This window comes from Alternaria alternata, assembly GCF_001642055.1.
Source record: "Alternaria alternata strain SRC1lrK2f unplaced genomic scaffold CC77scaffold_4, whole genome shotgun sequence".
Classification (NCBI taxonomy): domain Eukaryota; kingdom Fungi; phylum Ascomycota; class Dothideomycetes; order Pleosporales; family Pleosporaceae; genus Alternaria; species Alternaria alternata.
In genome coordinates this window covers 479583-500289 of record NW_017306193.1, presented here as the reverse complement: position 1 = coordinate 500289, position 20707 = coordinate 479583, and the positions used below count along the sequence as shown (strand labels likewise).

General features: G+C 51.1%; 9 protein-coding genes across 9 annotated transcripts; 6 read left to right on the top strand and 3 right to left on the bottom strand.

Moving 5' to 3' along the window:
• Positions 1 to 4: 4 nt before the first annotated feature.
• Positions 5 to 1744, top strand: CC77DRAFT_1005985 (DUF185-domain-containing protein; the record flags this gene model as incomplete). The annotated part of the gene is made up of 4 exons (XM_018523385.1): positions 5 to 184; positions 233 to 499; positions 552 to 756; positions 810 to 1744. The coding sequence occupies 4 exons, from the start codon at positions 5 to 7 to the stop codon at positions 1742 to 1744; spliced, it is 1587 nt and encodes a 528-aa protein (XP_018389173.1).
• Positions 1745 to 2178: 434 nt separating this feature from the next.
• CC77DRAFT_1028727 (hypothetical protein) lies at positions 2179 to 3891 on the bottom strand (the record flags this gene model as incomplete). Its single annotated transcript, XM_018526468.1, has 3 exons — positions 2179 to 2615; positions 2664 to 2982; positions 3022 to 3891. 3 exons carry the CDS (start codon positions 3889 to 3891, stop codon positions 2179 to 2181), a joined length of 1626 nt encoding a protein of 541 aa, XP_018389172.1.
• A 727-nt stretch (positions 3892 to 4618) lies between these two features.
• CC77DRAFT_929543 (sphingosine hydroxylase) lies at positions 4619 to 5986 on the bottom strand (the record flags this gene model as incomplete). The annotated part of the gene is made up of 2 exons (XM_018534108.1): positions 4619 to 5250; positions 5302 to 5986. 2 exons carry the CDS (start codon positions 5984 to 5986, stop codon positions 4619 to 4621), a joined length of 1317 nt encoding a protein of 438 aa, XP_018389171.1.
• A 660-nt stretch (positions 5987 to 6646) lies between these two features.
• Positions 6647 to 7389, top strand: CC77DRAFT_1005982 (translationally controlled tumor-associated; the record flags this gene model as incomplete). The annotated part of the gene is made up of 4 exons (XM_018523384.1): positions 6647 to 6661; positions 6795 to 6906; positions 6957 to 7094; positions 7145 to 7389. The coding sequence occupies 4 exons, from the start codon at positions 6647 to 6649 to the stop codon at positions 7387 to 7389; spliced, it is 510 nt and encodes a 169-aa protein (XP_018389170.1).
• Positions 7390 to 7672: 283 nt separating this feature from the next.
• On the top strand, positions 7673 to 12659 carry CC77DRAFT_622125 (RNA-directed RNA polymerase 2). Its single transcript, XM_018532492.1, has 3 exons — positions 7673 to 8346; positions 8575 to 12099; positions 12164 to 12659. Exons 1-3 carry the CDS (start codon positions 7956 to 7958, stop codon positions 12463 to 12465), a joined length of 4218 nt encoding a protein of 1405 aa, XP_018389169.1. The 5' UTR covers positions 7673 to 7955; the 3' UTR covers positions 12466 to 12659.
• Positions 12503 to 13938, bottom strand: CC77DRAFT_956461 (BCNT-domain-containing protein; the record flags this gene model as incomplete). The annotated part of the gene is made up of 1 exon (XM_018535512.1): positions 12503 to 13938. One exon carries the CDS (start codon positions 13936 to 13938, stop codon positions 12853 to 12855), a length of 1086 nt encoding a protein of 361 aa, XP_018389168.1. The 3' UTR covers positions 12503 to 12852.
• Positions 13939 to 14089: 151 nt separating this feature from the next.
• Positions 14090 to 16387, top strand: CC77DRAFT_1017390 (hypothetical protein). Its single transcript, XM_018524396.1, has 2 exons — positions 14090 to 14719; positions 14776 to 16387. Exons 1-2 carry the CDS (start codon positions 14233 to 14235, stop codon positions 15921 to 15923), a joined length of 1635 nt encoding a protein of 544 aa, XP_018389167.1. The 5' UTR covers positions 14090 to 14232; the 3' UTR covers positions 15924 to 16387.
• Positions 16388 to 17585: 1198 nt separating this feature from the next.
• Positions 17586 to 18978, top strand: CC77DRAFT_929576 (Gtr1/RagA G domain-containing protein; the record flags this gene model as incomplete). Its single annotated transcript, XM_018534110.1, has 4 exons — positions 17586 to 17857; positions 17909 to 18010; positions 18061 to 18756; positions 18813 to 18978. The coding sequence occupies 4 exons, from the start codon at positions 17586 to 17588 to the stop codon at positions 18976 to 18978; spliced, it is 1236 nt and encodes a 411-aa protein (XP_018389166.1).
• A 385-nt stretch (positions 18979 to 19363) lies between these two features.
• On the top strand, positions 19364 to 20555 carry CC77DRAFT_1038250 (hypothetical protein; the record flags this gene model as incomplete). The annotated part of the gene is made up of 3 exons (XM_018527101.1): positions 19364 to 19552; positions 19622 to 19944; positions 20007 to 20555. The coding sequence occupies exons 2-3, from the start codon at positions 19651 to 19653 to the stop codon at positions 20553 to 20555; spliced, it is 843 nt and encodes a 280-aa protein (XP_018389165.1). The 5' UTR covers positions 19364 to 19552; positions 19622 to 19650.
• Between the last annotated feature and the right edge of the window lie 152 nt (positions 20556 to 20707).

Genomic DNA, 20707 nt, shown 5'->3' with positions numbered 1-20707 from the left:
CGACATGAGGACCAAATCTCTGAATCTACTACGGACGGCGACAAGGTGTGGTGGTTCAGGGCCACGAGCAATTTCGAACCGAACAGCTAAATGCACTTCTCGATGGTCTTCTACTTCTACATCAAATGGTCCGGAACGGCAATGGTCGACGCCGCTTGCGAAGACGCTGGCTGAAGCTATCACGGTATGAGCCCATCATCGATTAAAAAGGCATTGCTAACTTTTACTCCAGACGACGGGCCCAATTTCCGTAGCGGCGTATATGCGGCAATGCCTTACTCACCCCGAAGGCGGTTATTACACGAGACAGACGTCAAGCGGACAGGATCAGTTTGGTACAAAAGGCGACTTTGTGACATCACCAGAGATCAGTCAAGTATTTGGCGAGCTTATTGGTATATGGCTGTATGCGGAGTGGCTGGCTCAAGGAAAGAAAGAAAAGGTGCAGATTATTGAGGTTGGTCCAGGTCGAGGAACGTTAATGGACGATGTTCTAAGGGTAAATACATTCGCAAGAGAAGAGAAAGTAGAGCATACTGACACAGAGATAGACTATATCGAGCTTCAAGGCTTTTACTAGAAGCATTGAAGCCATTTATCTTGTCGAAGCGTCACCTTACTTGCAGAAACAACAAGCAAAGTTGCTTTCCGGCACCGAGGATCTGAAGAAGAGCAGCATTGGATTGACTGCACAATGCAAATATATGCCAGCCTGCAAGATTGAGTGGTGCGAAGACATACGGCTTGTACCAAAAGGTGGGTTCTGAACTCCATTCGCCTGGTTGACATAGGGCTGACAACATTTGTAGAGCATACGGCAACCCCTTTCATCCTCGCTCACGAGTTCTTCGACGCACTCCCGATCCATGTCTTCCAAAACATTGCGCAGTCCTCAGTGCCAGCCTCATCGACCATCATCACACCCACCGGTCCCATAAAACCAAAGCATGGAGTAACGACACCCAAGAACACCTGGCATGAGCTGGTAGTATCGCCAACCTCGCCGTATTCCAACTTGAATGCAGCTAGTTCTTCGTCGTCAAATAAAGAAGATGAGAAACTGGACTTTGAACTGACCGTTTCGAAGACACCAACGCCACACTCTTTGTATTTGCCGAAACTGTCTGATCGTTACAAGAAACTGGAGGATACACCCGATGCGATCATTGAGATTTCGCCTGAATCTTTTGCTTACGTATCCGACTTTGCGGTACGGATAGGTGGCGACAATGCGAAGTCTCGCAACGTCTCAGCATCTCAAAACTATTCAGGGAAAAATGCTGTCGAAGAGGAAAGCTTTGTAAAGACACAACCGTCTGGTGCAGCCTTGATCTTGGACTACGGCCCTTTGGATACTATCCCAGCGAACACTCTCAGGGGCATTCGCTCACATACCACTGTCTCACCTTTTGCGTCACCAGGTCTGGTCGACCTTTCGGCTGATGTGGACTTCCTCGCTCTCGCAGATGCAGCTCTAGATGCCTCTCCTGGGGTTGAGGTTCATGGGCCCGTTGAACAGTCCTTCTTTTTGTCGACAATGGGCATCAAAGAGCGCGCCGATCGCTTACTCAAGGCAGCGAAGGATGAGGATACAAGAAGACGCCTCGAAACAGGCTGGAAGCGTCTGGTCGACAGAGGGCCGAATGGCATGGGTAAAACCTACAAAGCCATGGCCATTGTGCCGTACAAGAAACAAGGTCCAGTCCGACGGCCGATTGGGTTTGGCGGTGACATCACTGCCTGAATAACAATATAGAGACCCAAAGGTCAGCTGCATTGATCTTCCAAACCAGCCGTGGTTGGCACTGAAGACAACTTGCGATGCGAAACTTGTAGCCTGAGCCACACTATTTTGCATGTTACGTCTCTCAAACCGGAGCAAATCCCGTCAAGTAAACTCTCACTTGACGACCCTCATACTTCACTTCTCGCAGTGTCTTACCGCCATAGATGGTGCTTGATGCCTTCACTGTATATCCCACTTAAGCTCCTAAAAACTAGGATGAGTCGTGAGTTGTAATGGTATAGGTGCATGTGAAAGATACACTGACTTCTCGTATTCACCACACTAAAACGTCTCGGGTATCTTTGGTCAGAAGCACACAGTTTCGGGGCATGAAAACAATGCTATTTATTGCTCAATCCACATCATCAGAGCGCACACTTGCATCAAACTCCTCATTCCACCCCTATGCCTCTTTCCTCTGAGAATAGCTCATCGTCTCCATCAGGCTCGGTCTTTTCCCAATCCTCGGTTTCATCTTCCGCGATCTCTTCGTCAATTCTGTCGAAACGGCTGTCATCAAACGCGTTGTCTCCGAAAGCAGAGTACATGGACTGTCGCTGTGGTCTTGGAAGCACCATAGCGTCATCTTCGTACTCGGCGAAAGGGTCAGAATCAGGGCGCGTGGCTAGGAGCCTGCGATACTTTTCTACGCGCTCCTCTTGCGTTTCGATGTAATTATAGATGGGGTTGTCGAGGGGATCCACATAGTTGGCACGAGAAGACGGGCCACCGTTGTAAGAGGCGATTGTACGGGTTGTTGCAACAGACGGGGCGTACAGTTTGGTTGAGGCACACGAGATCATCGAAGGAGCAATGTTGTGGATGGAGTCTGCACGAAGATCATTGTTCATAGATCTCAATCTCTGCAGAGGCTTACGATCGAGTGTGAGGGGTGGGTGAAGCAGGGCCGGCCTAGGAGCAACGAAACTCATCCTGTCATCAGGCTCCAAGGTGCCGTATGAGCCATCTGGGCTTCTCGATTCGTGGAACTGTTCTGAAGCGTTCATTGGCGAGTGGACAGATACGGACGTAGGGCATTCCCTCAAAGCCGGGTGAACATCTTGCTGGTCGCCAGGAATTGTATACGTCCGCTCACGCATGCTGGGCATTTCAAGCTGGAAACCCAGATCTTCTAATGGCGATAGGCTGTTTGCATCTGGAGGTCGGGGATTGGGACCAAGTTTTTGGTCCAACAGCTTCGGAGTGGCTCTCTGGTTGGATTGTTGCAAGCTTACAGTACTGGTTGTAGAACGACCAGGAGGGTGCACATGAACAGTCTCAATCGGAATCTTTGAGGTTTGATCTAAAGCCAGACCGCGTGTCTTCTGCATCCTTTTCCGAGAAGGTAAACGAGGCTGATGGTATCGCTCATGCTTCCACTGGACGCGAAGGCGTTTAAGCTCCAGACCTAGGTCGCCCGCTCTCAGCAATGCAGTATCTCCAGTTGTTTTCCGGACCCAATAACGCACAAATCTAAGACGTTTGCTCTTCATACTATCCCAACCAGCAACGCTGCGGAGGGCGTCCATTGTGGTAAATGCCTTGGTGTTGAAACGGCCAACCATTCCTGCGAACAACGCAAAAAGGACGTTTTCGTGGGAGCCGATGCGCGCCATTATACAGGCCGAGCATTTGTTTTGCTGGTAGTGCCATCTGGATCCACAATGGATTGGCTCATGATCCGGTGGAGCGGAGGCTTCGACGCTGAAATTGGGTTGCCACATTTGTAACACTGGTTCCAATTGGCGGACTTGATACTTCTGGTCGGCTGTTAGAACACCGTCAGACATGATAAGTGGATAGAGAAACTTTCCGATAGCGCCGTCAAATTCGTGGCGTATCCAGCTCCATATGTCGTTGACCAGGTTTTGATTTAGATCATTGTGTATCGAGCACAGGCTTGTAGAACCAAAGGAGAGCCGCGAGCAGCGCAGCCGACTGGGAAGACGTTGGATAGCCTTCTTGGTACGTTCACGGTAGAGCACCTCCTTGCGCTCATAATCCTCTTCGGTAGGAGCGGGCACTTTTCTGAGGATCCGGACAAGCCTTTTCATGTCACTGTTGTGGAGACGGCGAGTCTCCATCTTGTGCAGAAACGAACGCATCATAAAGTGTTGCGATTTGTCTTTGTGGTTGTGATGCATTGTGGGTAAGTTGCAGTGAAGGTTACTGTGATAGATCTGTAGCGAGTATGGAAGAAGATATAGGAGATTAAGAATACCAAAAGGTGCAATTGCAGAAAAACGTTGTGAACTCATGATTCATCAATGGTGTCAATACATATATTTGACACGTGTGAGTACAATCTGTGAAAGCTATTAATATGTATACATATGTCATGGAACGGCTTGAGGGGTACGAGTTGTACTAGATGGAGATTTAAATAGAACCATACGCACCATGGCCAAAGGTCGGCGTCCACGGGGTGCTGGAATTGAAGACAGTCTCATTGAGACAGAGTTGGTGTATCAGCTAAGATTGACTGAGTAAAACATTGTGTTGTAAGTCATCCACATATTCAAAAGTGTGGCATAGAACTAGATTGTAGGCAATAAACAATCTAGTATTGTAGCTGACCAACTCAAATTCAATGCGGTCCAAACCATCCAGAAAACGCCGTCCCAAAATCGTACAGTCCGTGAGCGAATGATGACAGAATAACAGGCCGTATCTCAAGAACAACCAGGGGTAAATGTGAAGCTATCGGAACATGCAAGAAAGTAATACAATGCAGCAGACGCAAGAAAGCTACCCGGGAGTTATACACCAGAGAACTATACATTACTGTAACCTTGTGATGTTTGTGTAAGTAGGAGAAGAAAATCAGTACCATCAATGCGAGCTTTCTAGCCCTAGAACGTTGGCTCTCCTGCCGTGCAAGTTTTGGTTGACCTTGTTCGTTAGGTCTTTGAAGTTCGTGCCCGCTGTCGATGAAATGCTGCTGGCCTTCTTTCGTGAAATGCGAGGCGTGGATGCGCCTTGTGGCACCGCACTCTCGTCTTGTGACAGACTGGAGGCTGTAGCAATTGGCAGAGGCACTGCGGTAGCTTCATTCTCTTTTTCTTGGTCGACCTTCTGCTGCGCCGTAAGACGAGCACGCTCGTACTTGGCGGCTACATCGCCTTTGTACATTGTTCCACCAAGTCGGTCAAGGTAGACGAAAAAGGGTTGCGAGAAATTGGTCTTGATACCCCAGCTTTGATGGTGGATATCGTGGTAAGCGGCATTGTTGGGGAAGATCCAGTGGATAGGGTCGTAGGGAAAAGCGTAACCACCGTGATCGAGGACCGTTTTGATGGTAGATCCCGTAAAGAACCACATGGACTGACGCATTGTCAAGCCGGTAAGCAGGTAGCTCAAACCAGCACCCAGGGTATCGAGCGCGAATCCTTCGATCGGGTGGTTGTACAGAGCTCCGTAGGCATATGGCACGTAAAGACGGTGGTGGCGTGAGTGGAAAGTTACTATTCATGTTAAAAAAAGGCGTCGGGAGCATTATGTCGGTCAGGCCTTACCATATAACCACTTGTTCAAGTGCATCGCACGGTGCAGCATGTACTCCCACGCGTCCATGATGACAATAGCAGCACTGAACTGGAGGGCGGGTATGGCATACCAGTACGCAAAGCTAGCGACAGCCATCTCCCATGAAGCAAAAGCGGGAACCAGAGTCTGCTCTCCGGCAATTGTCGCTGTCTGCAGCAGCGCGGGGTATTTGCCTCCGACAAGAACAGAAGAGAGCATCGGTTGAGAAGTAGCAACCTTGGAGGCTAGCACAATTGGGTTGACGCCTACTGCAGACAAGACGTATGGGACGGCGCGTTGTGCGAGCCTGATCTTTTGCGCGTACCAAGCGACATCGTAGTCAGCTTTGCCAGTCGTGGGCGCGTCGTCGAATAACGACAGGCTGAAGGAGGCAATTATTTGGATGATTTGCTGGAGTATAACGTCGCGTAGTACTTCGTATCGTGAAACATGGTTGCGCTTGAGGACCTCAGCTGGCGTGTGCAGGCGGTATTGCGGGAACAGGTCGTAAACATCAATGGCGTGAAAGATCAGAGAGACGACCCAGTAGCCAACAACAGGCAATGCCGCTTGTATGAAGGCGTCGGATGCCCACGATGTGAGCGGTTGGAGAGGTTCGAGGGTGTATTCGGGGAGCGGCGGGAGGTCGTATGATGTTGTGTTTGCGCTCGCCATGATGCGGCAGAGGTGCCCTGGGAGAGGCGATTATCGATTACAGAGGTAACTATGTGAGGTGGAGAAGCAGCGCAGAGTAGCCGGTGACGATGGTGAAGGAAGCAGCTTGCTCGTGGCGGGACCGCAGCGTCAGCTACGGGGTGACAAAGACGGAACAAGGCCGGAAGCCGCGGACCAGGGAAATTAGGGAGAAGGGAGCGATGCAGCGGACGACGGAGGGTCGCTTGAAGTGTTTGGCCAAGGGCTTGCAATTGACCGGTCGGGCTCAGAAAGGAGAGGCTGAGGTGAGCGGAGCGATGTGGAGGTGAAAGTCGTGTGAGAGTGGTGCTGCGTGCCGGTGACAGGAGCAAGGCATGACGGGGGTTTACGATATACGCGCGCATCATGACATTTCGCCGCCGAGCACCCGGGCCGGCCTAGTCGTCGCAAAGCCACCGGCCTGCATTTCTCGCCACCCGCCCTGTGCGCACGGCCAGCCCATGGCTGCTACTGTTTGCGGCTAGCCCGCTTTCACACCCAATTTTCGACCCCACCAAATTCTCTCTCACACCCTTATAGTCCAGCGCTTCCTTTCCGCTCCAGTCTACAACCCCTCGACTGCCAGCCCCGACCAACCTACACTCTTTCCACTCTATCCCATACTCCACACCCACCGCCAAAATGCTCATCTACAAGGTACGCTCTGCCTGCGCTGCGTCGCTCTTGCCTGCGCTACTACCCCGCCTTCCCTGCGAGCCTTCACCATGCTTTGCGCATACGAGGATAACACGTTTTCCCTACTAGACGCAGAGTACTGACCTTTTTCCAGGACATCCTCACCGGTGACGAGATCATCTCTGACTCCTACAACCTCCAGGAGATTGACGGCGTCGTCTACGAGGCCGACTGCACCAAGATCAACGTCGGAGGAGAATCATTCGGTGGGTCCCGCCAATGCAGACGGATCAGTCACAGAGCTAACATCGCATAGACACTGGTGCCAATGCTTCTGCTGAGGAGCAAGAGGAGGGTGCCGAGGACAACGTGGAGACCAAGATCGACGTCGTCTACTCTTTCCGCCTGAACGAGACCGGCTTCGACAAGAAGGGCTACCTTACCTACCTCAAGGGTAAATACGCTAGCAGAAATTACAAGAAGCGCACGACTAACGAGATGCAGGCTACATGAAGGCAGTCAAGGAGGCCCTTAAGAGCAAGGGTGCTGACGAGGCCACCATCAAGGACTTCGAGACCAAGGCCTCTGGCTACGCCAAGAAGATCATCAGCAACTTCAAGGACTACGAGTTCTTCACCGGCGAGTCCATGAACCCCGATGGCATGATCGTCCTCCTCAACTACCGCGAGGATGGTGTCACACCCTACGTTACCGTCTGGAAGCACGGTCTCGAGGAGATGAAGGTCTAAGCTTGAAAGAGCTTGGATTTGGGAAGGATGGGGCTTGGTTCACGGTTCATTGAATTTCACGAATACCTATTGCATGTTTGGGAAAATATCCGCCATAGTGCGAAAAGCGAAATGGCACAAATCTAGACGACCTCATGGAGCCGTATATGACACATGATATTCTTCTCCTATCCACGCCACAGGTTACCATTGTCCACGGCGATAGCTTTAAGAAGCTCAGTGAGGACTATGATGTGTTCTCCGGAGATACTGTGAAACGTTTTTTTTTCTGGTTACTGACTAAGCTCTTGGAAGGCGCTGCGTGGATTAGTGGTGGAACTGTATTCCTCGGTGAATGGTCCCGCCGCGTGACTGCGTGATAACGCGTTGCATGCACAGACCATTGGTTTCAACGCCCAGCAATCGCTGCCTCAGGCACACATCCAGTATCCCCAGCCTTCCGCAACCTACCCCACCATATCACATTTCCTCCAACCCATATTCGCTCTCTTTTGCTCGCAAGAGTTCATGTCATTGATCTGATCGCATGAACCACGAGGCGTGTTGGAACGCTGTTGCCCTGCGTCATGACGGGTAACGGTGGTCCTGCCGCTTCGCTACCGGGAACTCCGCACCTCCGCCGCCCTGGGGCAGCCATCGACGACCTAATTCGCTCGCTGGAGAAAGAATGGAAGGTTGGCCTAAAGATTCGTGGCGCTGAATGGTCGCCAAAAAGATCGAAGGTGGATGATACTCCAGACAAGATCTGTGCGCTTGTTAAGTTGCTGTTCTACAGCGCACAGCCAGCCCTGCATCATGCGATCAGGGAATTTGAAAGCCTTGCTCCGAGTCTGACACGCGAAAAGCGTCTTAAAGAACTTCATGAGATTTTGTCCCGTACGAAAAACTCACAACTGGTTCCGAGGGGTAGGATGCCAAAAAATGAACCGCCCAAAAGTTTGACCACATCCTCAAGTGGTAGGTACACTTGCTTTTTACGCCCTCCGAAGTTTCTACCTGCACTTTTACCACATCGGTAGAGGATGTCTATGCTCAATAACTGGGTGCAATTCATAACCTATGTTGCTCGAATTACTATCTCTTTCTAGTGCGAGTTGTCGGCCTAGCACTCTGCACATGCTATTACTTGGCAACTAGTTGTGGGGTAAAGGGGAAAGTATTATGCAAGAGCTAAAAAGAGCACAGGAGTAAAGTCAGTTCCACAGGCAACAAACCGTTCGCTCGACGTCCAGCAAGATGAGCGTGAATCGTATGCGACGGCCATCGATCCAGGGTCACCTACAGACGTTGACACTGATAATGAGACGGACCAAGAATTTGAGACACCACAATCGCCATCCCCATCCCCATCGCCCTCACCATCACCGTCTACTAGGCCAGCACAGACGCTTTATCAGGCAAGTAATCATGTCTCTTTACATATCACCAAGAAAAGGCCTTACGAAAGCTCCGGTCGTTCTGAGAACTCGGCAAAGTTGACCAAAACCTCCAAAGGGAAGCAGACTGTCAAGTCTATCAAATCTTCGCCCATCGCACCGCCACAGTTCGTGAAGCCGACTCTCAACATGGCTCGATCTTTCCAGGCTGCACCTTCAGGCTTATCCTCGGCCAACACATCCTTCAACAACACATCTTTTTCTTCCCAGGAGACAGCAGCTACTACAAACACTTCGTTTACGTCAATCGATGCTGTCAGAGATCTCCAGGAGACGAGCCTGCTCGAGCCTAGATTGACAAAGATAAGTTCGAATACAGTGGATTCCCTAGATGATCGCGATCTCTACCAAGCTATTTGGCGTTCAGGAAATGGAGTATTCGAACAAGACATTCAGCGAGATCTCAATGAAGTCTTTTCCCAAGGAAGCAGCGGTCAAAGCCGGTCGACTTTTGGTTCTATCGATGAAGACAGTCTCCTTCAGGCCTCTGTCGAGGTTGAAGACAAGCGGAATAGATCGGAATTGATTCCAAATGAGAGGCAAGGAAATCTTCAAGCGCCTCTCATTACCAACCAGAGCGATCAGCAAGCCTACACATCGGATTCGACACTATTCCCATCCAATGGGGTACCAAACTATCAAGGGCAGACATCTCTTGACACACAGTCTCCCTTAAAGATGTCATACGAAGTACGCGATCTCCCCAACCAGAATCTCTTCGTGGGTGAGCTCCCTAAAGCACTAGAGCACGTTCCTTACCATATCCTCTTTATCTGTCAACGTCTAGCGATAGAGCACTCCGTCGAAGTACAGCACTTGGTCCGTGGCATGGACGTATCTACCGTGTCTTCTGATCCTGAAGCCTTTTGGCGTTTCATTGAGAAAAATAACAGCATTACACCTGTGAAGCTGCGTGAGTCAAGTCGCCTCTGGCCATCGGCGAAACGCAAATTTGATGGTTACGTATTTAAGGGGCACATCACTTTCAGTCTAAAAGACACTGGTCCCGTTGTCTATCCGACGCTGTTACCGGTACAGGCAGACAAATCGTGTCGATTTGAGCGAATCTTTGGTTCAGACCGCTTCCTCTACCTGCACACACCCAAATTTGATTCTTCCAAGACGCCCCGCTACAACGCTGATCAGGTGCAACAAATTCGCAGTCAATGGCAAGCATGGCTCCTTACCGAACATTCCTTCTTGGGTCGTAAATGGAGAGCCTTCCACATTGAAGATTTGAAAAGGAGTAAGAACGCCCGCCGGAAGGATACGGTCCACGAAAAAAGAATTGTACTCTTCGCGACAGAAGGATGGGGCATTAAGCAACCGTGTTCAGTGGGTCGGATGATTCATCAGTTCCTACCGTTTGATACCAACGAGAACCAGGGTTTTTGCAAAGCCTTTGCTCGCATTGAACTCGGGCTTTCTCGAACCATTCCAACATTATGCTTTGATACATCGCAAATCATCCACGTGGATGATGATTTGGCTTCAAGTGACCCGGAAGACACACGGTTTGACGATCCAAGACTACATTGGCAGCCATTTCCTAACAATACGGTCATGAATGACGGATGCTCAATCATCTCTGTGGGTGCCGCATTAGACATATGGCAGCGATACAAGAAAGCTACTGGAGTTTCTGGTCCTTTACCGAGTGCGTTTCAGGGACGTATTGGTGGAGCTAAGGGACTCTGGATGATCAGTGCAGAGTCATTCACCAAGGATCCTCAGCATCTCGAATATTGGATCAAAATCAACAAGAGTCAACAGAAATTTCACCCACCTGCCGACCAGCCACATCATCACCGAACTTTTGAGGTGTCCAACTACAGTTCCGCGCCGTCACCATCGGAACTCCATATATCGTTCATTCCTATCTTGATTGATCGAGGCATAAAGAAAGAAGCTGTTTCTGGTCTCATGAGGGAGTGCCTCGATACGCAACGCAAGAAGCTGCTAGAATTGCTTCCAGATCCTGTCAAGACGTACGATTGGGTTCACCAGAACGGCGCAAAGACCCGGACTGAACCTTCCTGGCAGGGTGCACTGCCATTATCTCTAGAGGAAAAGCTAAAGTTTCTACTAGAATCGGGCTTTTTACCCACCAGGTTTCCGTATCTTGCCAGAAGCCTCGAACGCTTTATTCAGACCAAGCAAATATTCCAGGAATCCAAGCTGCGGGTACCGCTTGCAAAATCGGCCTTTTTGTATGGTGTAGCGGATCCTCTCGGGGTTTTGGAGCCAGGAGAAATCCAGGTGCAATTCTCATCCTCATTCGTCGACGAGAAGACAGACGAGAAGTACCTCTGTCTTAGGGATATGGAAGCTTTAGTCGCCCGTCAGCCTGCTTGTCGCCGCTCAGACATCCAGAAAGTGCGCACAACCATACGCCCTGAACTATCGCATTTAGTAGATGTAGTGGTCTTTCCGTGTAAAGGCCGTTACCCACTAGCCGGAAAACTTCAAGGTGGTGATTACGATGGTGATATGTTCTGGATATGCTGGGAAACCACACTTGTGCAGCCATTTCTGAATGCGCCAGCGCCAGTACAGCCCCCTGATCCTGCAAAGTATGGCATAAAAACACGAAGTGAAAGGCTCAAGGATATCATGGATACCGGCAACCCGGAAACAGTGGATAAATTCCTCTGTAAAGCATTCGAATTCCGCAATAATCCTTCTCTACTTGGTTTCGTCACCACCATTGCAGAGAAGCAAGCCTACAGCGAAAATCGCATATATTCACCAAAGCTTGAGCAGCTGTATGATATGCACGACTTGCTAGTCGATGCTTCCAAACAAGGCTATGTTTTTACACAGGCGGACTTCGATCGGTGGGTACGCCGACTACCAAAACAACCAAAGCAGCCCGTTTACAAGGCCGCGATGGAGGATTGCTTCAACACCAAGGACTCCACAGAAGTCGAGAAATCCCGGAAGAAGCCATACCGATACGACTCCAAGCATGCAATTGACTACATCTACTTCGATGTTGTAAGAGCGCACAATATTGAGACAATGGTGCAGCTCAAATCCGTCTTCTTGAAAGCTTCCCAACTGGATGAGGCATTGCTTTATCCGAGTAAGCACCTTAGTGAGAACAGATCGAAGACGATCGAGAAGGAACTTTTGTCTCTGACTGGCAAACTGAGAGAAGTGAAAAATACTTGGAACGCTGGGGTCCACAGTAATATGAGCACAAACGACCACTTCAACACTCTCGTGAACACCTGTTACGAACGGTACCAGGCTATACGGCCTGACGATCCTGGTAAGCTCTCCCGTACACGGATTGTGTGTGAAACGTACACTGACTTTGTACATCGATTTCTTAGGCCATCCCGATATTCGACCTCTTATGGATGAGTATCTTACGCCTGGAGCATGTCTGTGGGATACCATCAAAGCATCGGTACTGTACAACACGTTTCAACGGCCCGAACAATCCACGTTCGTTTTCACTGTGGCAGGACGCGAGCTTGGGAGACTAAAGGCAAATAGCTCTGAGTACTCCAGGGCTATAGTATCATCCATCCGTGCTAATATGAAGCCGAAACCTATCAAGGCGCCAGTTGAGCACGACGAGGAAGATGAGGAAGACGACTTTGAGGCCGCGCTCGAGGAGCCTATCCGGTAGCAACTTCCAAGACATTTGACAGCGTGGACGGTTGGAGAGAATATGTAGAGATCTGTTCCATCTCGTTCTTTGGCTTCATCTTCTGTGGTCGTATCTACGCACCATGACATTGTATATTTGCTTCTTGCTGTCGTATCCGCGCTGCAGTATACCCATTTGCGCTTTCGCTTCCCATTAATTGTCAGCACGAAATGATAACCATACAATGATTACGCGAAGTTTCATGTGCCAATAAGAGTCCGATCGCCTCGTTCCAGCAGGCACACGTAGCCGCAGAGCAAAAGAAGTCATGACAGGGAAGCAGGAAAGAACACATCCCTGTAAAGCGACATGTGGGTATCATTAGAAAGCATCTACACCTCTCCAGAACATTACGAGCGCTACAGCTCAGCCTGCCGTGGGCGCAGCGGCCGCAGCCTTAATCTTCAAGTTCCTCCTCTCCTCTTCTCTCCGTGCCTCAACACCAGCCAAGAATTCCATACGACCCAAGTAGGCTTCTTTGGTCTTTCCATGTGTATCCAGTTCCTCTGCGATGCCTTCCTTGTCCACAAAACCTGTCCAATCCATGCGCGATTTGTCCACAACATTAAGCTTTTGCGCTTTCTCTGCCTTCTTCGTGATCGGGACGTCGGCTTCCGGAACGAGTTCTTGATCGGGCTGTAAGGTGGTGGATGTACGGGGCCAGGAGAGCTGATGTTCAGGTGCGAGAGCGCGGACATAGCCTGTAGGGTTAGGATCGAATCGTGAAGGGCGGCGGACAGGACGACGGAGCTTGGGTCCGGTAGATTCGGAGGGAACTTTAGGGGATTCTGCTGCAGGCGTGGTTGCAGCGGGTGCATCGAGTGTCTTCCAACCATCTTTGAGGTATTTGTCAAGTTGCGAGCGTGGTATCTGCTTCTCCTCGGTAGTATCCTGCCCAGCGAATGTGAAGATCTTCTTGATCGTCAGCTGTTCTTCTTCCTCCGCCGATACTGGAATGTTGACTACGGGTGCATGATGCTGTGGCGCGGCCGCTTCCTGCGGTTTGGTGGATTCCAGAGGCTTCAAAGGCGCTGCTGTCATCTGAGCCCATAGCGCGTCGACATCAACAGTTGCGCCCTCGGTTCTTGCAAGCGGTCTCCTCTCCTTGCCCTCAACTCTCCGTTGGGCCCGAGTTTTGATAAGTCCACCCTCCCCGCCTTCATCATCCGATATGATCAGCTCGTCTTCGTTGCTGCCTTTCTTGCCCTTCTTCTTCGCCCGCTTCTTCCGCGCAGCTTGTATTGTCACCTCATCTCCAGAGTCGAGGTCTTGATCGGCCGGTGCATTCCGCTTGCCCTTGCGTTGTGTGGGTTCTATAGTGACATGGTCTTCGTCTTCGGAGCTGGATGCCTCTTCAGCTGGGGCAGCGTCGGGGTTAAAGTCTTCATCGGACGATTCATGGTACTTGTCGTCGGCATTGTCGAGGTCTTCGTCTCCATAGGTATGTGGCATGATAAAGCGGGTATCGTGTTGGAGGCTCGAGTTCGCGTCGCGCAAGCCAAAACGGAGATGCGCCAGATCGACGGCCAATACGGGAAGAGCCTAGCGTGGAACAAGGGTAAGCTCCAGAACTACGTCAGTGACGTTCATAGGTGGGCGGCGGGGAGGCAGGCGCGTTCCAGATGAAAACAAGCCAGCTATGCTTCCAGCTGGGCTGACTTGCTTCCGTCTTATACCAAACCACTTCGTTGCTGTCGCGTAATGCGCATCTATCCCTATCTTTGATCGCATCACCCAGCCAACACCATGGCGCCAGTCGACACCGTCGCATCCACGCGCAGCAACTCGCTCCCCATCGCCCTTTTCGGCGGCCAAGTACTCCTCGTCACGGTACTCACAGCTCGTGTGCTTCTCACTACTCGACGCGCCGCCAAATCGCAGCCGCCGTCAACACGCACGCGCTCACAAGACTCCGCTCGCCGTCGTCATGCCGTTACCTTCTCTATCATTGCGCTCCTCTCACTGCTCTCGGTAGGAAGCTTCGCCTTCCTCTGGCGCGCCATCTCGTACGTTCGGTGGGCTGGAGAGAATAAACATGACATTCCAGGCAGCCTGTGGAGCGGCTGGTACGGCACTGGAGCGGAAGGGCGCTGGTACCTGGCCGACTGGATCGCCGACATAGATCTGGTGCGCGAATTCGACAAGGTCGGAATTATGAAGCCTGAAGGATTCCTCTATACCAGCCAGTATTTTGTTGGACTAATTGCAAGCTCCATCTTTATGGGCGCCGAGGGTATGTCAGCGCCGTCATTGCAGCCCCAAGTACCTCCACTGACTTCTGTTCTAAAGGTCGCAGACGCAATCTTTCCAACACGACAATCGCCTCGTTTGTGCTACTGAGCTCAATCGGGAGTTTAGGGTATGCCTTGAGCTTGTTCTTCATCACAATCCTGTACACGCCTTTGACTATACACCGCGATGATACTCCACTACACGATGCGTTGTTCACCCCATATGCCTTCGTATACGACACCGGCATTGTTGCGTCGCTCATCACGCTTAATCTCTTCCCCCAACTGGTTTCCGAGTTCGGCGACAAGAGCATGATGCGACTGGGTTATCTGACCATGCCTTTGGCCTTTGCTTTTGCCCCGCAACTGGTCCCTTACGCTCTGGGCCACCAGCATACGTCCAAGGCAGCGGCTCATAGATCATACGCCAAAGTCTTCCACGCGCTGTCAATAGCCTCTATTCTCGTATACTGGCGTGTATGGACCACTCTGATCTATGTCAACAGACCCGCCCAGCGCTCTCATGTTTGGGATCTCTTCTCCAACTCTATCGGCAACAGCGATTCGGCAAATACGAACAGGCTTCTCACCAGCATCAGCAACGCTGGCCAGGCTCTAAAGCATATCAGTATGCACCCGGCTATCAGTGTCACAAGCCTTGATGTTCTCTTCGCAGCCATCAGCTTGCTGACGTGGACCTTCACCCGCGACTTAGATGTGCATGCTATCTTGGAAAGCAGCATACTGTCTTTCCTTGTTCCGACTCACGAGAAACATGTTAGCTTCAAGCAAGACCTGGCCAGAGTTATGGAGCACGCAAGCGAGCCATCGTCGCCTGTAGAACCCACAACACCGAGAAAACCGGGACGTCCCGCTAAGAATTTGGCTGTCAACGGTACATCTAGTGCAACGCATTCAGGACCGACAGGTGCACCTCTGCGGCGCAGCACAAGGGGGAAAGCGCGTATCTCGGATGCGGATTCAGACGCAGGCTCGTTCGCTGGTGATCCTGATGCTACCTACCAACCATCCGAGAAGACCAAGCGAGCGGTGCAGGAAATGGAATCGGACGGCTCTGCGCCTGAGGGGGATCTGGTTCACGCTGGCGAGTCAACTGCACTAGCCCTGTTTCTTGCCTTCTTCGGCGGACTGGGTCAGTTAGCTGCGGGCACTCTAGGTGCCGAGGTGACAGGCCCGCGGGACTGAAATAGTCGACGTACTTGGTATCATCCGACCGGAAATGAGGGATGCCATTTTACTTGTTGGAATGAAGATCATATTCAGGTAGACCTACGGGCTTCTGGTGTACGGAGATGTGGAGAACGGAAATAATGGCTTTGGATCTTTGCGTTCGTATTCCCAGGTTGGATTTTAGGTGTGGGTGTATGAAGTCAGCATGTCTCACATGCACTTCGCCCAGCAACACTTAGGGCCGGAGCGTCGGGTAGTTTTTGATATTGCTTTTGGTATTCTAATGATGTACGAACATAGCGAGAAGCGTCGTGCACAATACATGAGTTGATGAGCAAGTTTAGGACCACACGTATATTGATGTCTCGTTGAGATTACTCGTACATATCTATCTGCTTCATCAGATGCTAAAGGGGATGTGACGCTGGTATCAATGACGCTGGGGAGCGTTCCTGGAACGTCGTGTAACCTTGCTGCTGCGGATAGCTATCCGCGAAAACGCATCCTTGCCTGCCATGCGGTAATATCGTTAGCGTTGACTCGAGTAGGGTTGGGCTGACAGAGTTTGATTTTGCATAACACGAATGGGGCAATTACTCCAAGCCACGGACTACAAGGGCATTCACTCTTTATCGTAGTTGGGCTGGTGTTGGAAAGCTGAGAACGAGGATGTGATGGTGCCTGAAGATCTTCCTGTGTTAAGCGAACGTAGACTGCACGCGACCAACCGTCTCCTTGCGATGACACTATCCGTCTTCTACGACGTTCCCAGATGCTTCAGCATCGTACTACTACAGCTATCTATTAGCAGCACTGACTTATCTCCGACCCGGCCTCGATTCGTGTTGCAGTGACGCTCTGGTGCCCGACGACTGGGCGCCCGCGGACTGTCATCCTTGCCGACCCGGCTTCTTCGGCTTCTGGTTATCAACAAAGGACGTTTGCGAAGAGAGAATCAGCAGGACGGGGACCCTGGCAGAGGGTGATGCAAGTGTTCTTGGAAGAGACATAGTAATCCCGAGTGTCTGGCTGAAGTGGTGGGTTGAGTTGGGCGTCGGCTCATTAGCAAGGACAGCGGTTCTGGGGCAGTGGCAGGCTCGGGCCTAAAGACTATCACCACCGTGCGCAACGCAAAGACGCTACACTACCACTGAACAACCATGGAGGTAAGCCCAGATTCCTTCTTTTACTCCTTTGCTTTCCCCACGTGTATCGTCGTCTTCCCCTTCCGGTTAGGTTTCTTGCGAGGCCGCGGGTTGCGTTGCGACTTCCTCAGCCCTATGTACGTCTGCACCATGGCCTGAGCTCCCCTTGGTGCCTTCCGCTCGGTGTCGACTGCCTTGCGCGTATCACCGTCTGCTCTTGTAGAACATCTCGGGGGCTCCTGATTGACCCGTCACTTCTTCGCCAGCTCCCCTTATCATGTACCGCCCGTCCTCGTGGCCTCTCCCTGCTGGTGTTGTACCACACGTCGTCGCAGCGTGCCTGTCATCTCCCCACGAGAGTACCACGCTTCACTGCGCAGATGCCGGTCAGGTGAAGTGAAATAGGAAGGGCCGGCTTTCTGTTTTCTGTTTTGTCTCGGCGCGGCGCTTTCTTCAACCCACGATACCCAATTTTCTCTTAGTTTTGCGACTTCTGCTCTTAGCGATATACCCTGTACCACTACCCTTCACCATGGAGAGCCGTTTCATTTCAAGGCGGCCTTCAGCAACCATTGATGTTGCTCGCGATATTATTCGATATGGTGACGCAGAGGCGAGGCGAACTTCCACCAGCTCGTCCTTACTCAAACCAAGTGCTCAATTGACCATGGATCGTTTTCTGCAGGACCTACCAAACGCCGAGGAACCGCCTGTTGACTTTGCGCCGCAGTACCACACTGGCCGTGTCCCGAATAGCAAGGCCGGAGATGGCAAGCCACGATTGCTACTCATGGGGCAGAGAAGGTAACATCAGACGAGACCAGCATCCATGCATCGCTAACCACATAATCATAGGAGTGGCAAGTCTTCGATATCAAGTGTTGTCTTTCACAAGCTACCACCAAGCGAGACGCTGTATCTCGAGACAACTTACAGGATAAAGAAAGAATCAATGCAGTATGTCCTTCATGCGGCGTGTACACTCGTGTGCTGATCAACTACACCAGCTCGTTCATGGACTTTCAAGTATGGGATCTGCCAGGTCACCTAGACTATTTCGACCCAGCTTTCGATACGGACAACATCTTCGAGGAAATCGGTGCTTTGATATGGGTTATTGACGCTCAAGATGAATACCTCGATGCGATTGCACGACTGAACATGACAATCCTTAACCTACAACAATCATATCCCAACATCAACGTTGAGGTCTTTGTGCACAAGGTTGATGGCCTATCGGACGACTTCCGTGGAGATACTTTCCGGGATATCATTCAACGAGTGCAAGACGAACTCTCGGACCACGGCTACGAGCAGGCCCCTATATCCTTCTACCAAACATCCATCTACGACCACTCCATCTTCGAAGCTTTCAGCAAGGTGATCCAAAAGCTCATCCCACAGCTTCCCACGCTCGAAGCACTGCTCAACAACCTGTGTGGTGCATGTAACATTGAGAAGGCCTACCTCTTCGACATCATGAGCAAGATCTACATTGCAACAGATACTAGTCCTACCGACATCGGCAGCTACGAGATATGTTCCGATTACATCGATGTGGTCATCGATGTCAGTGAAATCTATGGCTGGGATCGACCCGATGAAGGTGAGGATGAAAGTGAGACGGGGAACAACGATGCTGAAAGCCTGATCACGATGGAGAAAAAGAATAGCAGATACCTCTACTTGCGGGAGATCAACAAGTAAGTCAGACCGCCGTTACGGTAAGATACCGTAGTTGTACTGACGATAGACACAGATATCTCGCCTTGGTATGCATCATGGGCCAGGACAACCCAGCAGAGAAGAAGGCTATCATCGACTACAACGTCGGCGTCTTCCAAGCAGGTCTTAAGCAGGTCTTTCCCAAGAGTGACAGAGAGGCGCAAGTCGAGATACGCGACATCCACGACGGCGCGGAGTGAGTCGTTTGTGTGGTTCTGGTCAATCTGACGGAACACCATCGAGCAGTTCTTTCACCCTCCTTATGGAATTCGTAATGAACAATGTCGCAGTACCTGAGTTATGCGAATTTAACATCTGAACAAGAAAAGATGGGCGGAAAGACGAACGGTGTGTACGAATGCGGAAGGAATGGCTTGTATTGATATACCAACGATAGTTTCGTCTAGGAGATATGATACACAGCAGCTATAGAAATACGCGTATCAATTCCATAATTTATGTTACTCAGAGTGCACGCATGTCGATCTCATTCAATAGTGAAGGTCTAGTCCGGTAGTGCTGGCGCGTGATCGTCAATGACATCAATCGGATGGCGGCCAATCATCGGAACCGAGATGCGTGGTACTTCCCGAGAGTAACGCCTCGGAACGCGAAAGCAATCTATTCTCCGCATTGCGCATCCGACGGTACCTGGCTTACGGACACGTCTCCGAACACTTGATTCTATAGCTAGTTACCTTTGAGCGAGGTATCTTGCCTCGGCATTCGTGTGCAAGTACCATAATTTGAGCTGCATGGGTGCTGGATGAACAGGTAGGAGGACCTCTGCGCAACTGCGATCGATACATGCACACGTGTGTAGAGACTGACAACACGATTCAGGTAGCAAAAGCGAGCACACGATCACCACAATGTCCTCATCCCAGCGGTACCGTCGTCCTGCGAAAGACGAGCCTACAGACACGACTACATCCTCGATTCCACCAACCGCCACAGGCGCGAAAGAGAAAGCGGAGCTTAAGCAAGCCGTCAAAGAACAAGCTGTCGCAACATCAAATGGCGTATCAATGCTCGATGTATTGCGTATCCTGGGTGGCGTGCTCCTACTGAGCTGTGGTCTGAGCTACCTGAGTACAAGCGGAGAGAGTATGACATGGGGATACAACCCATGGTGGACTCGAGCTCGAGAGTGGAAGAGCCTCATGGTACGTGCCTGTTATCGTCCTCCACTAGCAAACCTCTCATAGCTAACGTGCCTATCTTGTAGCAAGGAGAAGTCATCCTAACCGACTCCGAACTTGCCCTATACAACGGCGCCGATCCCTCTAAACCAATCTACCTTGCGCTAAACGGCACAATCTACGACGTCTCCATCTCGCCTACCACGTACGGGCCAGGCGGCTCCTACCATTTCTTCGCAGGCAAAGACGCCGCGCGCGCCTTCCTGACCGGCTGTTTCGCCGAAGACAGCGTCCCTGATCTACGCGGCGTAGAGCAAATGTTCATTCCCATTGACCCAGAGGAAAAGGTCAGCCTGACACCACAAGAACGCGAGATTGAGATGGAGAAGGCGAGGAAGAGGAAGCCATTGACCAAGGGTGAGCTAAAGAATAGACATGCGCAGGAGCTCAAGAGTGCTAGGAAACAAATGGTCGCTGGTCTGGAGGGTTGGCATATGTTGTTCCGGGGTGACAAGGGCAAGCCGTATCGGCGTGTGGGCCATGTCAAGAGGGAACCGGGCTGGGAGAGCAAGATGCCCAAGAGAGGACTCTGTGAACAGGCGGAGAAGGGTAGGCCGGTCAGGAAGTACGACTAAGTAGTTGCTATTTTGGTGCAATCAAATCAAGTCTGAATTTTAGGATGACTCTCTTCTTGCATGTACAGTTGCGTCTCTCCAGCACACTGCACCATATAATATTCAGATGTGTCGATTAGTGGCTGCTGCATTCTTAGCTCTCCACCCACCAT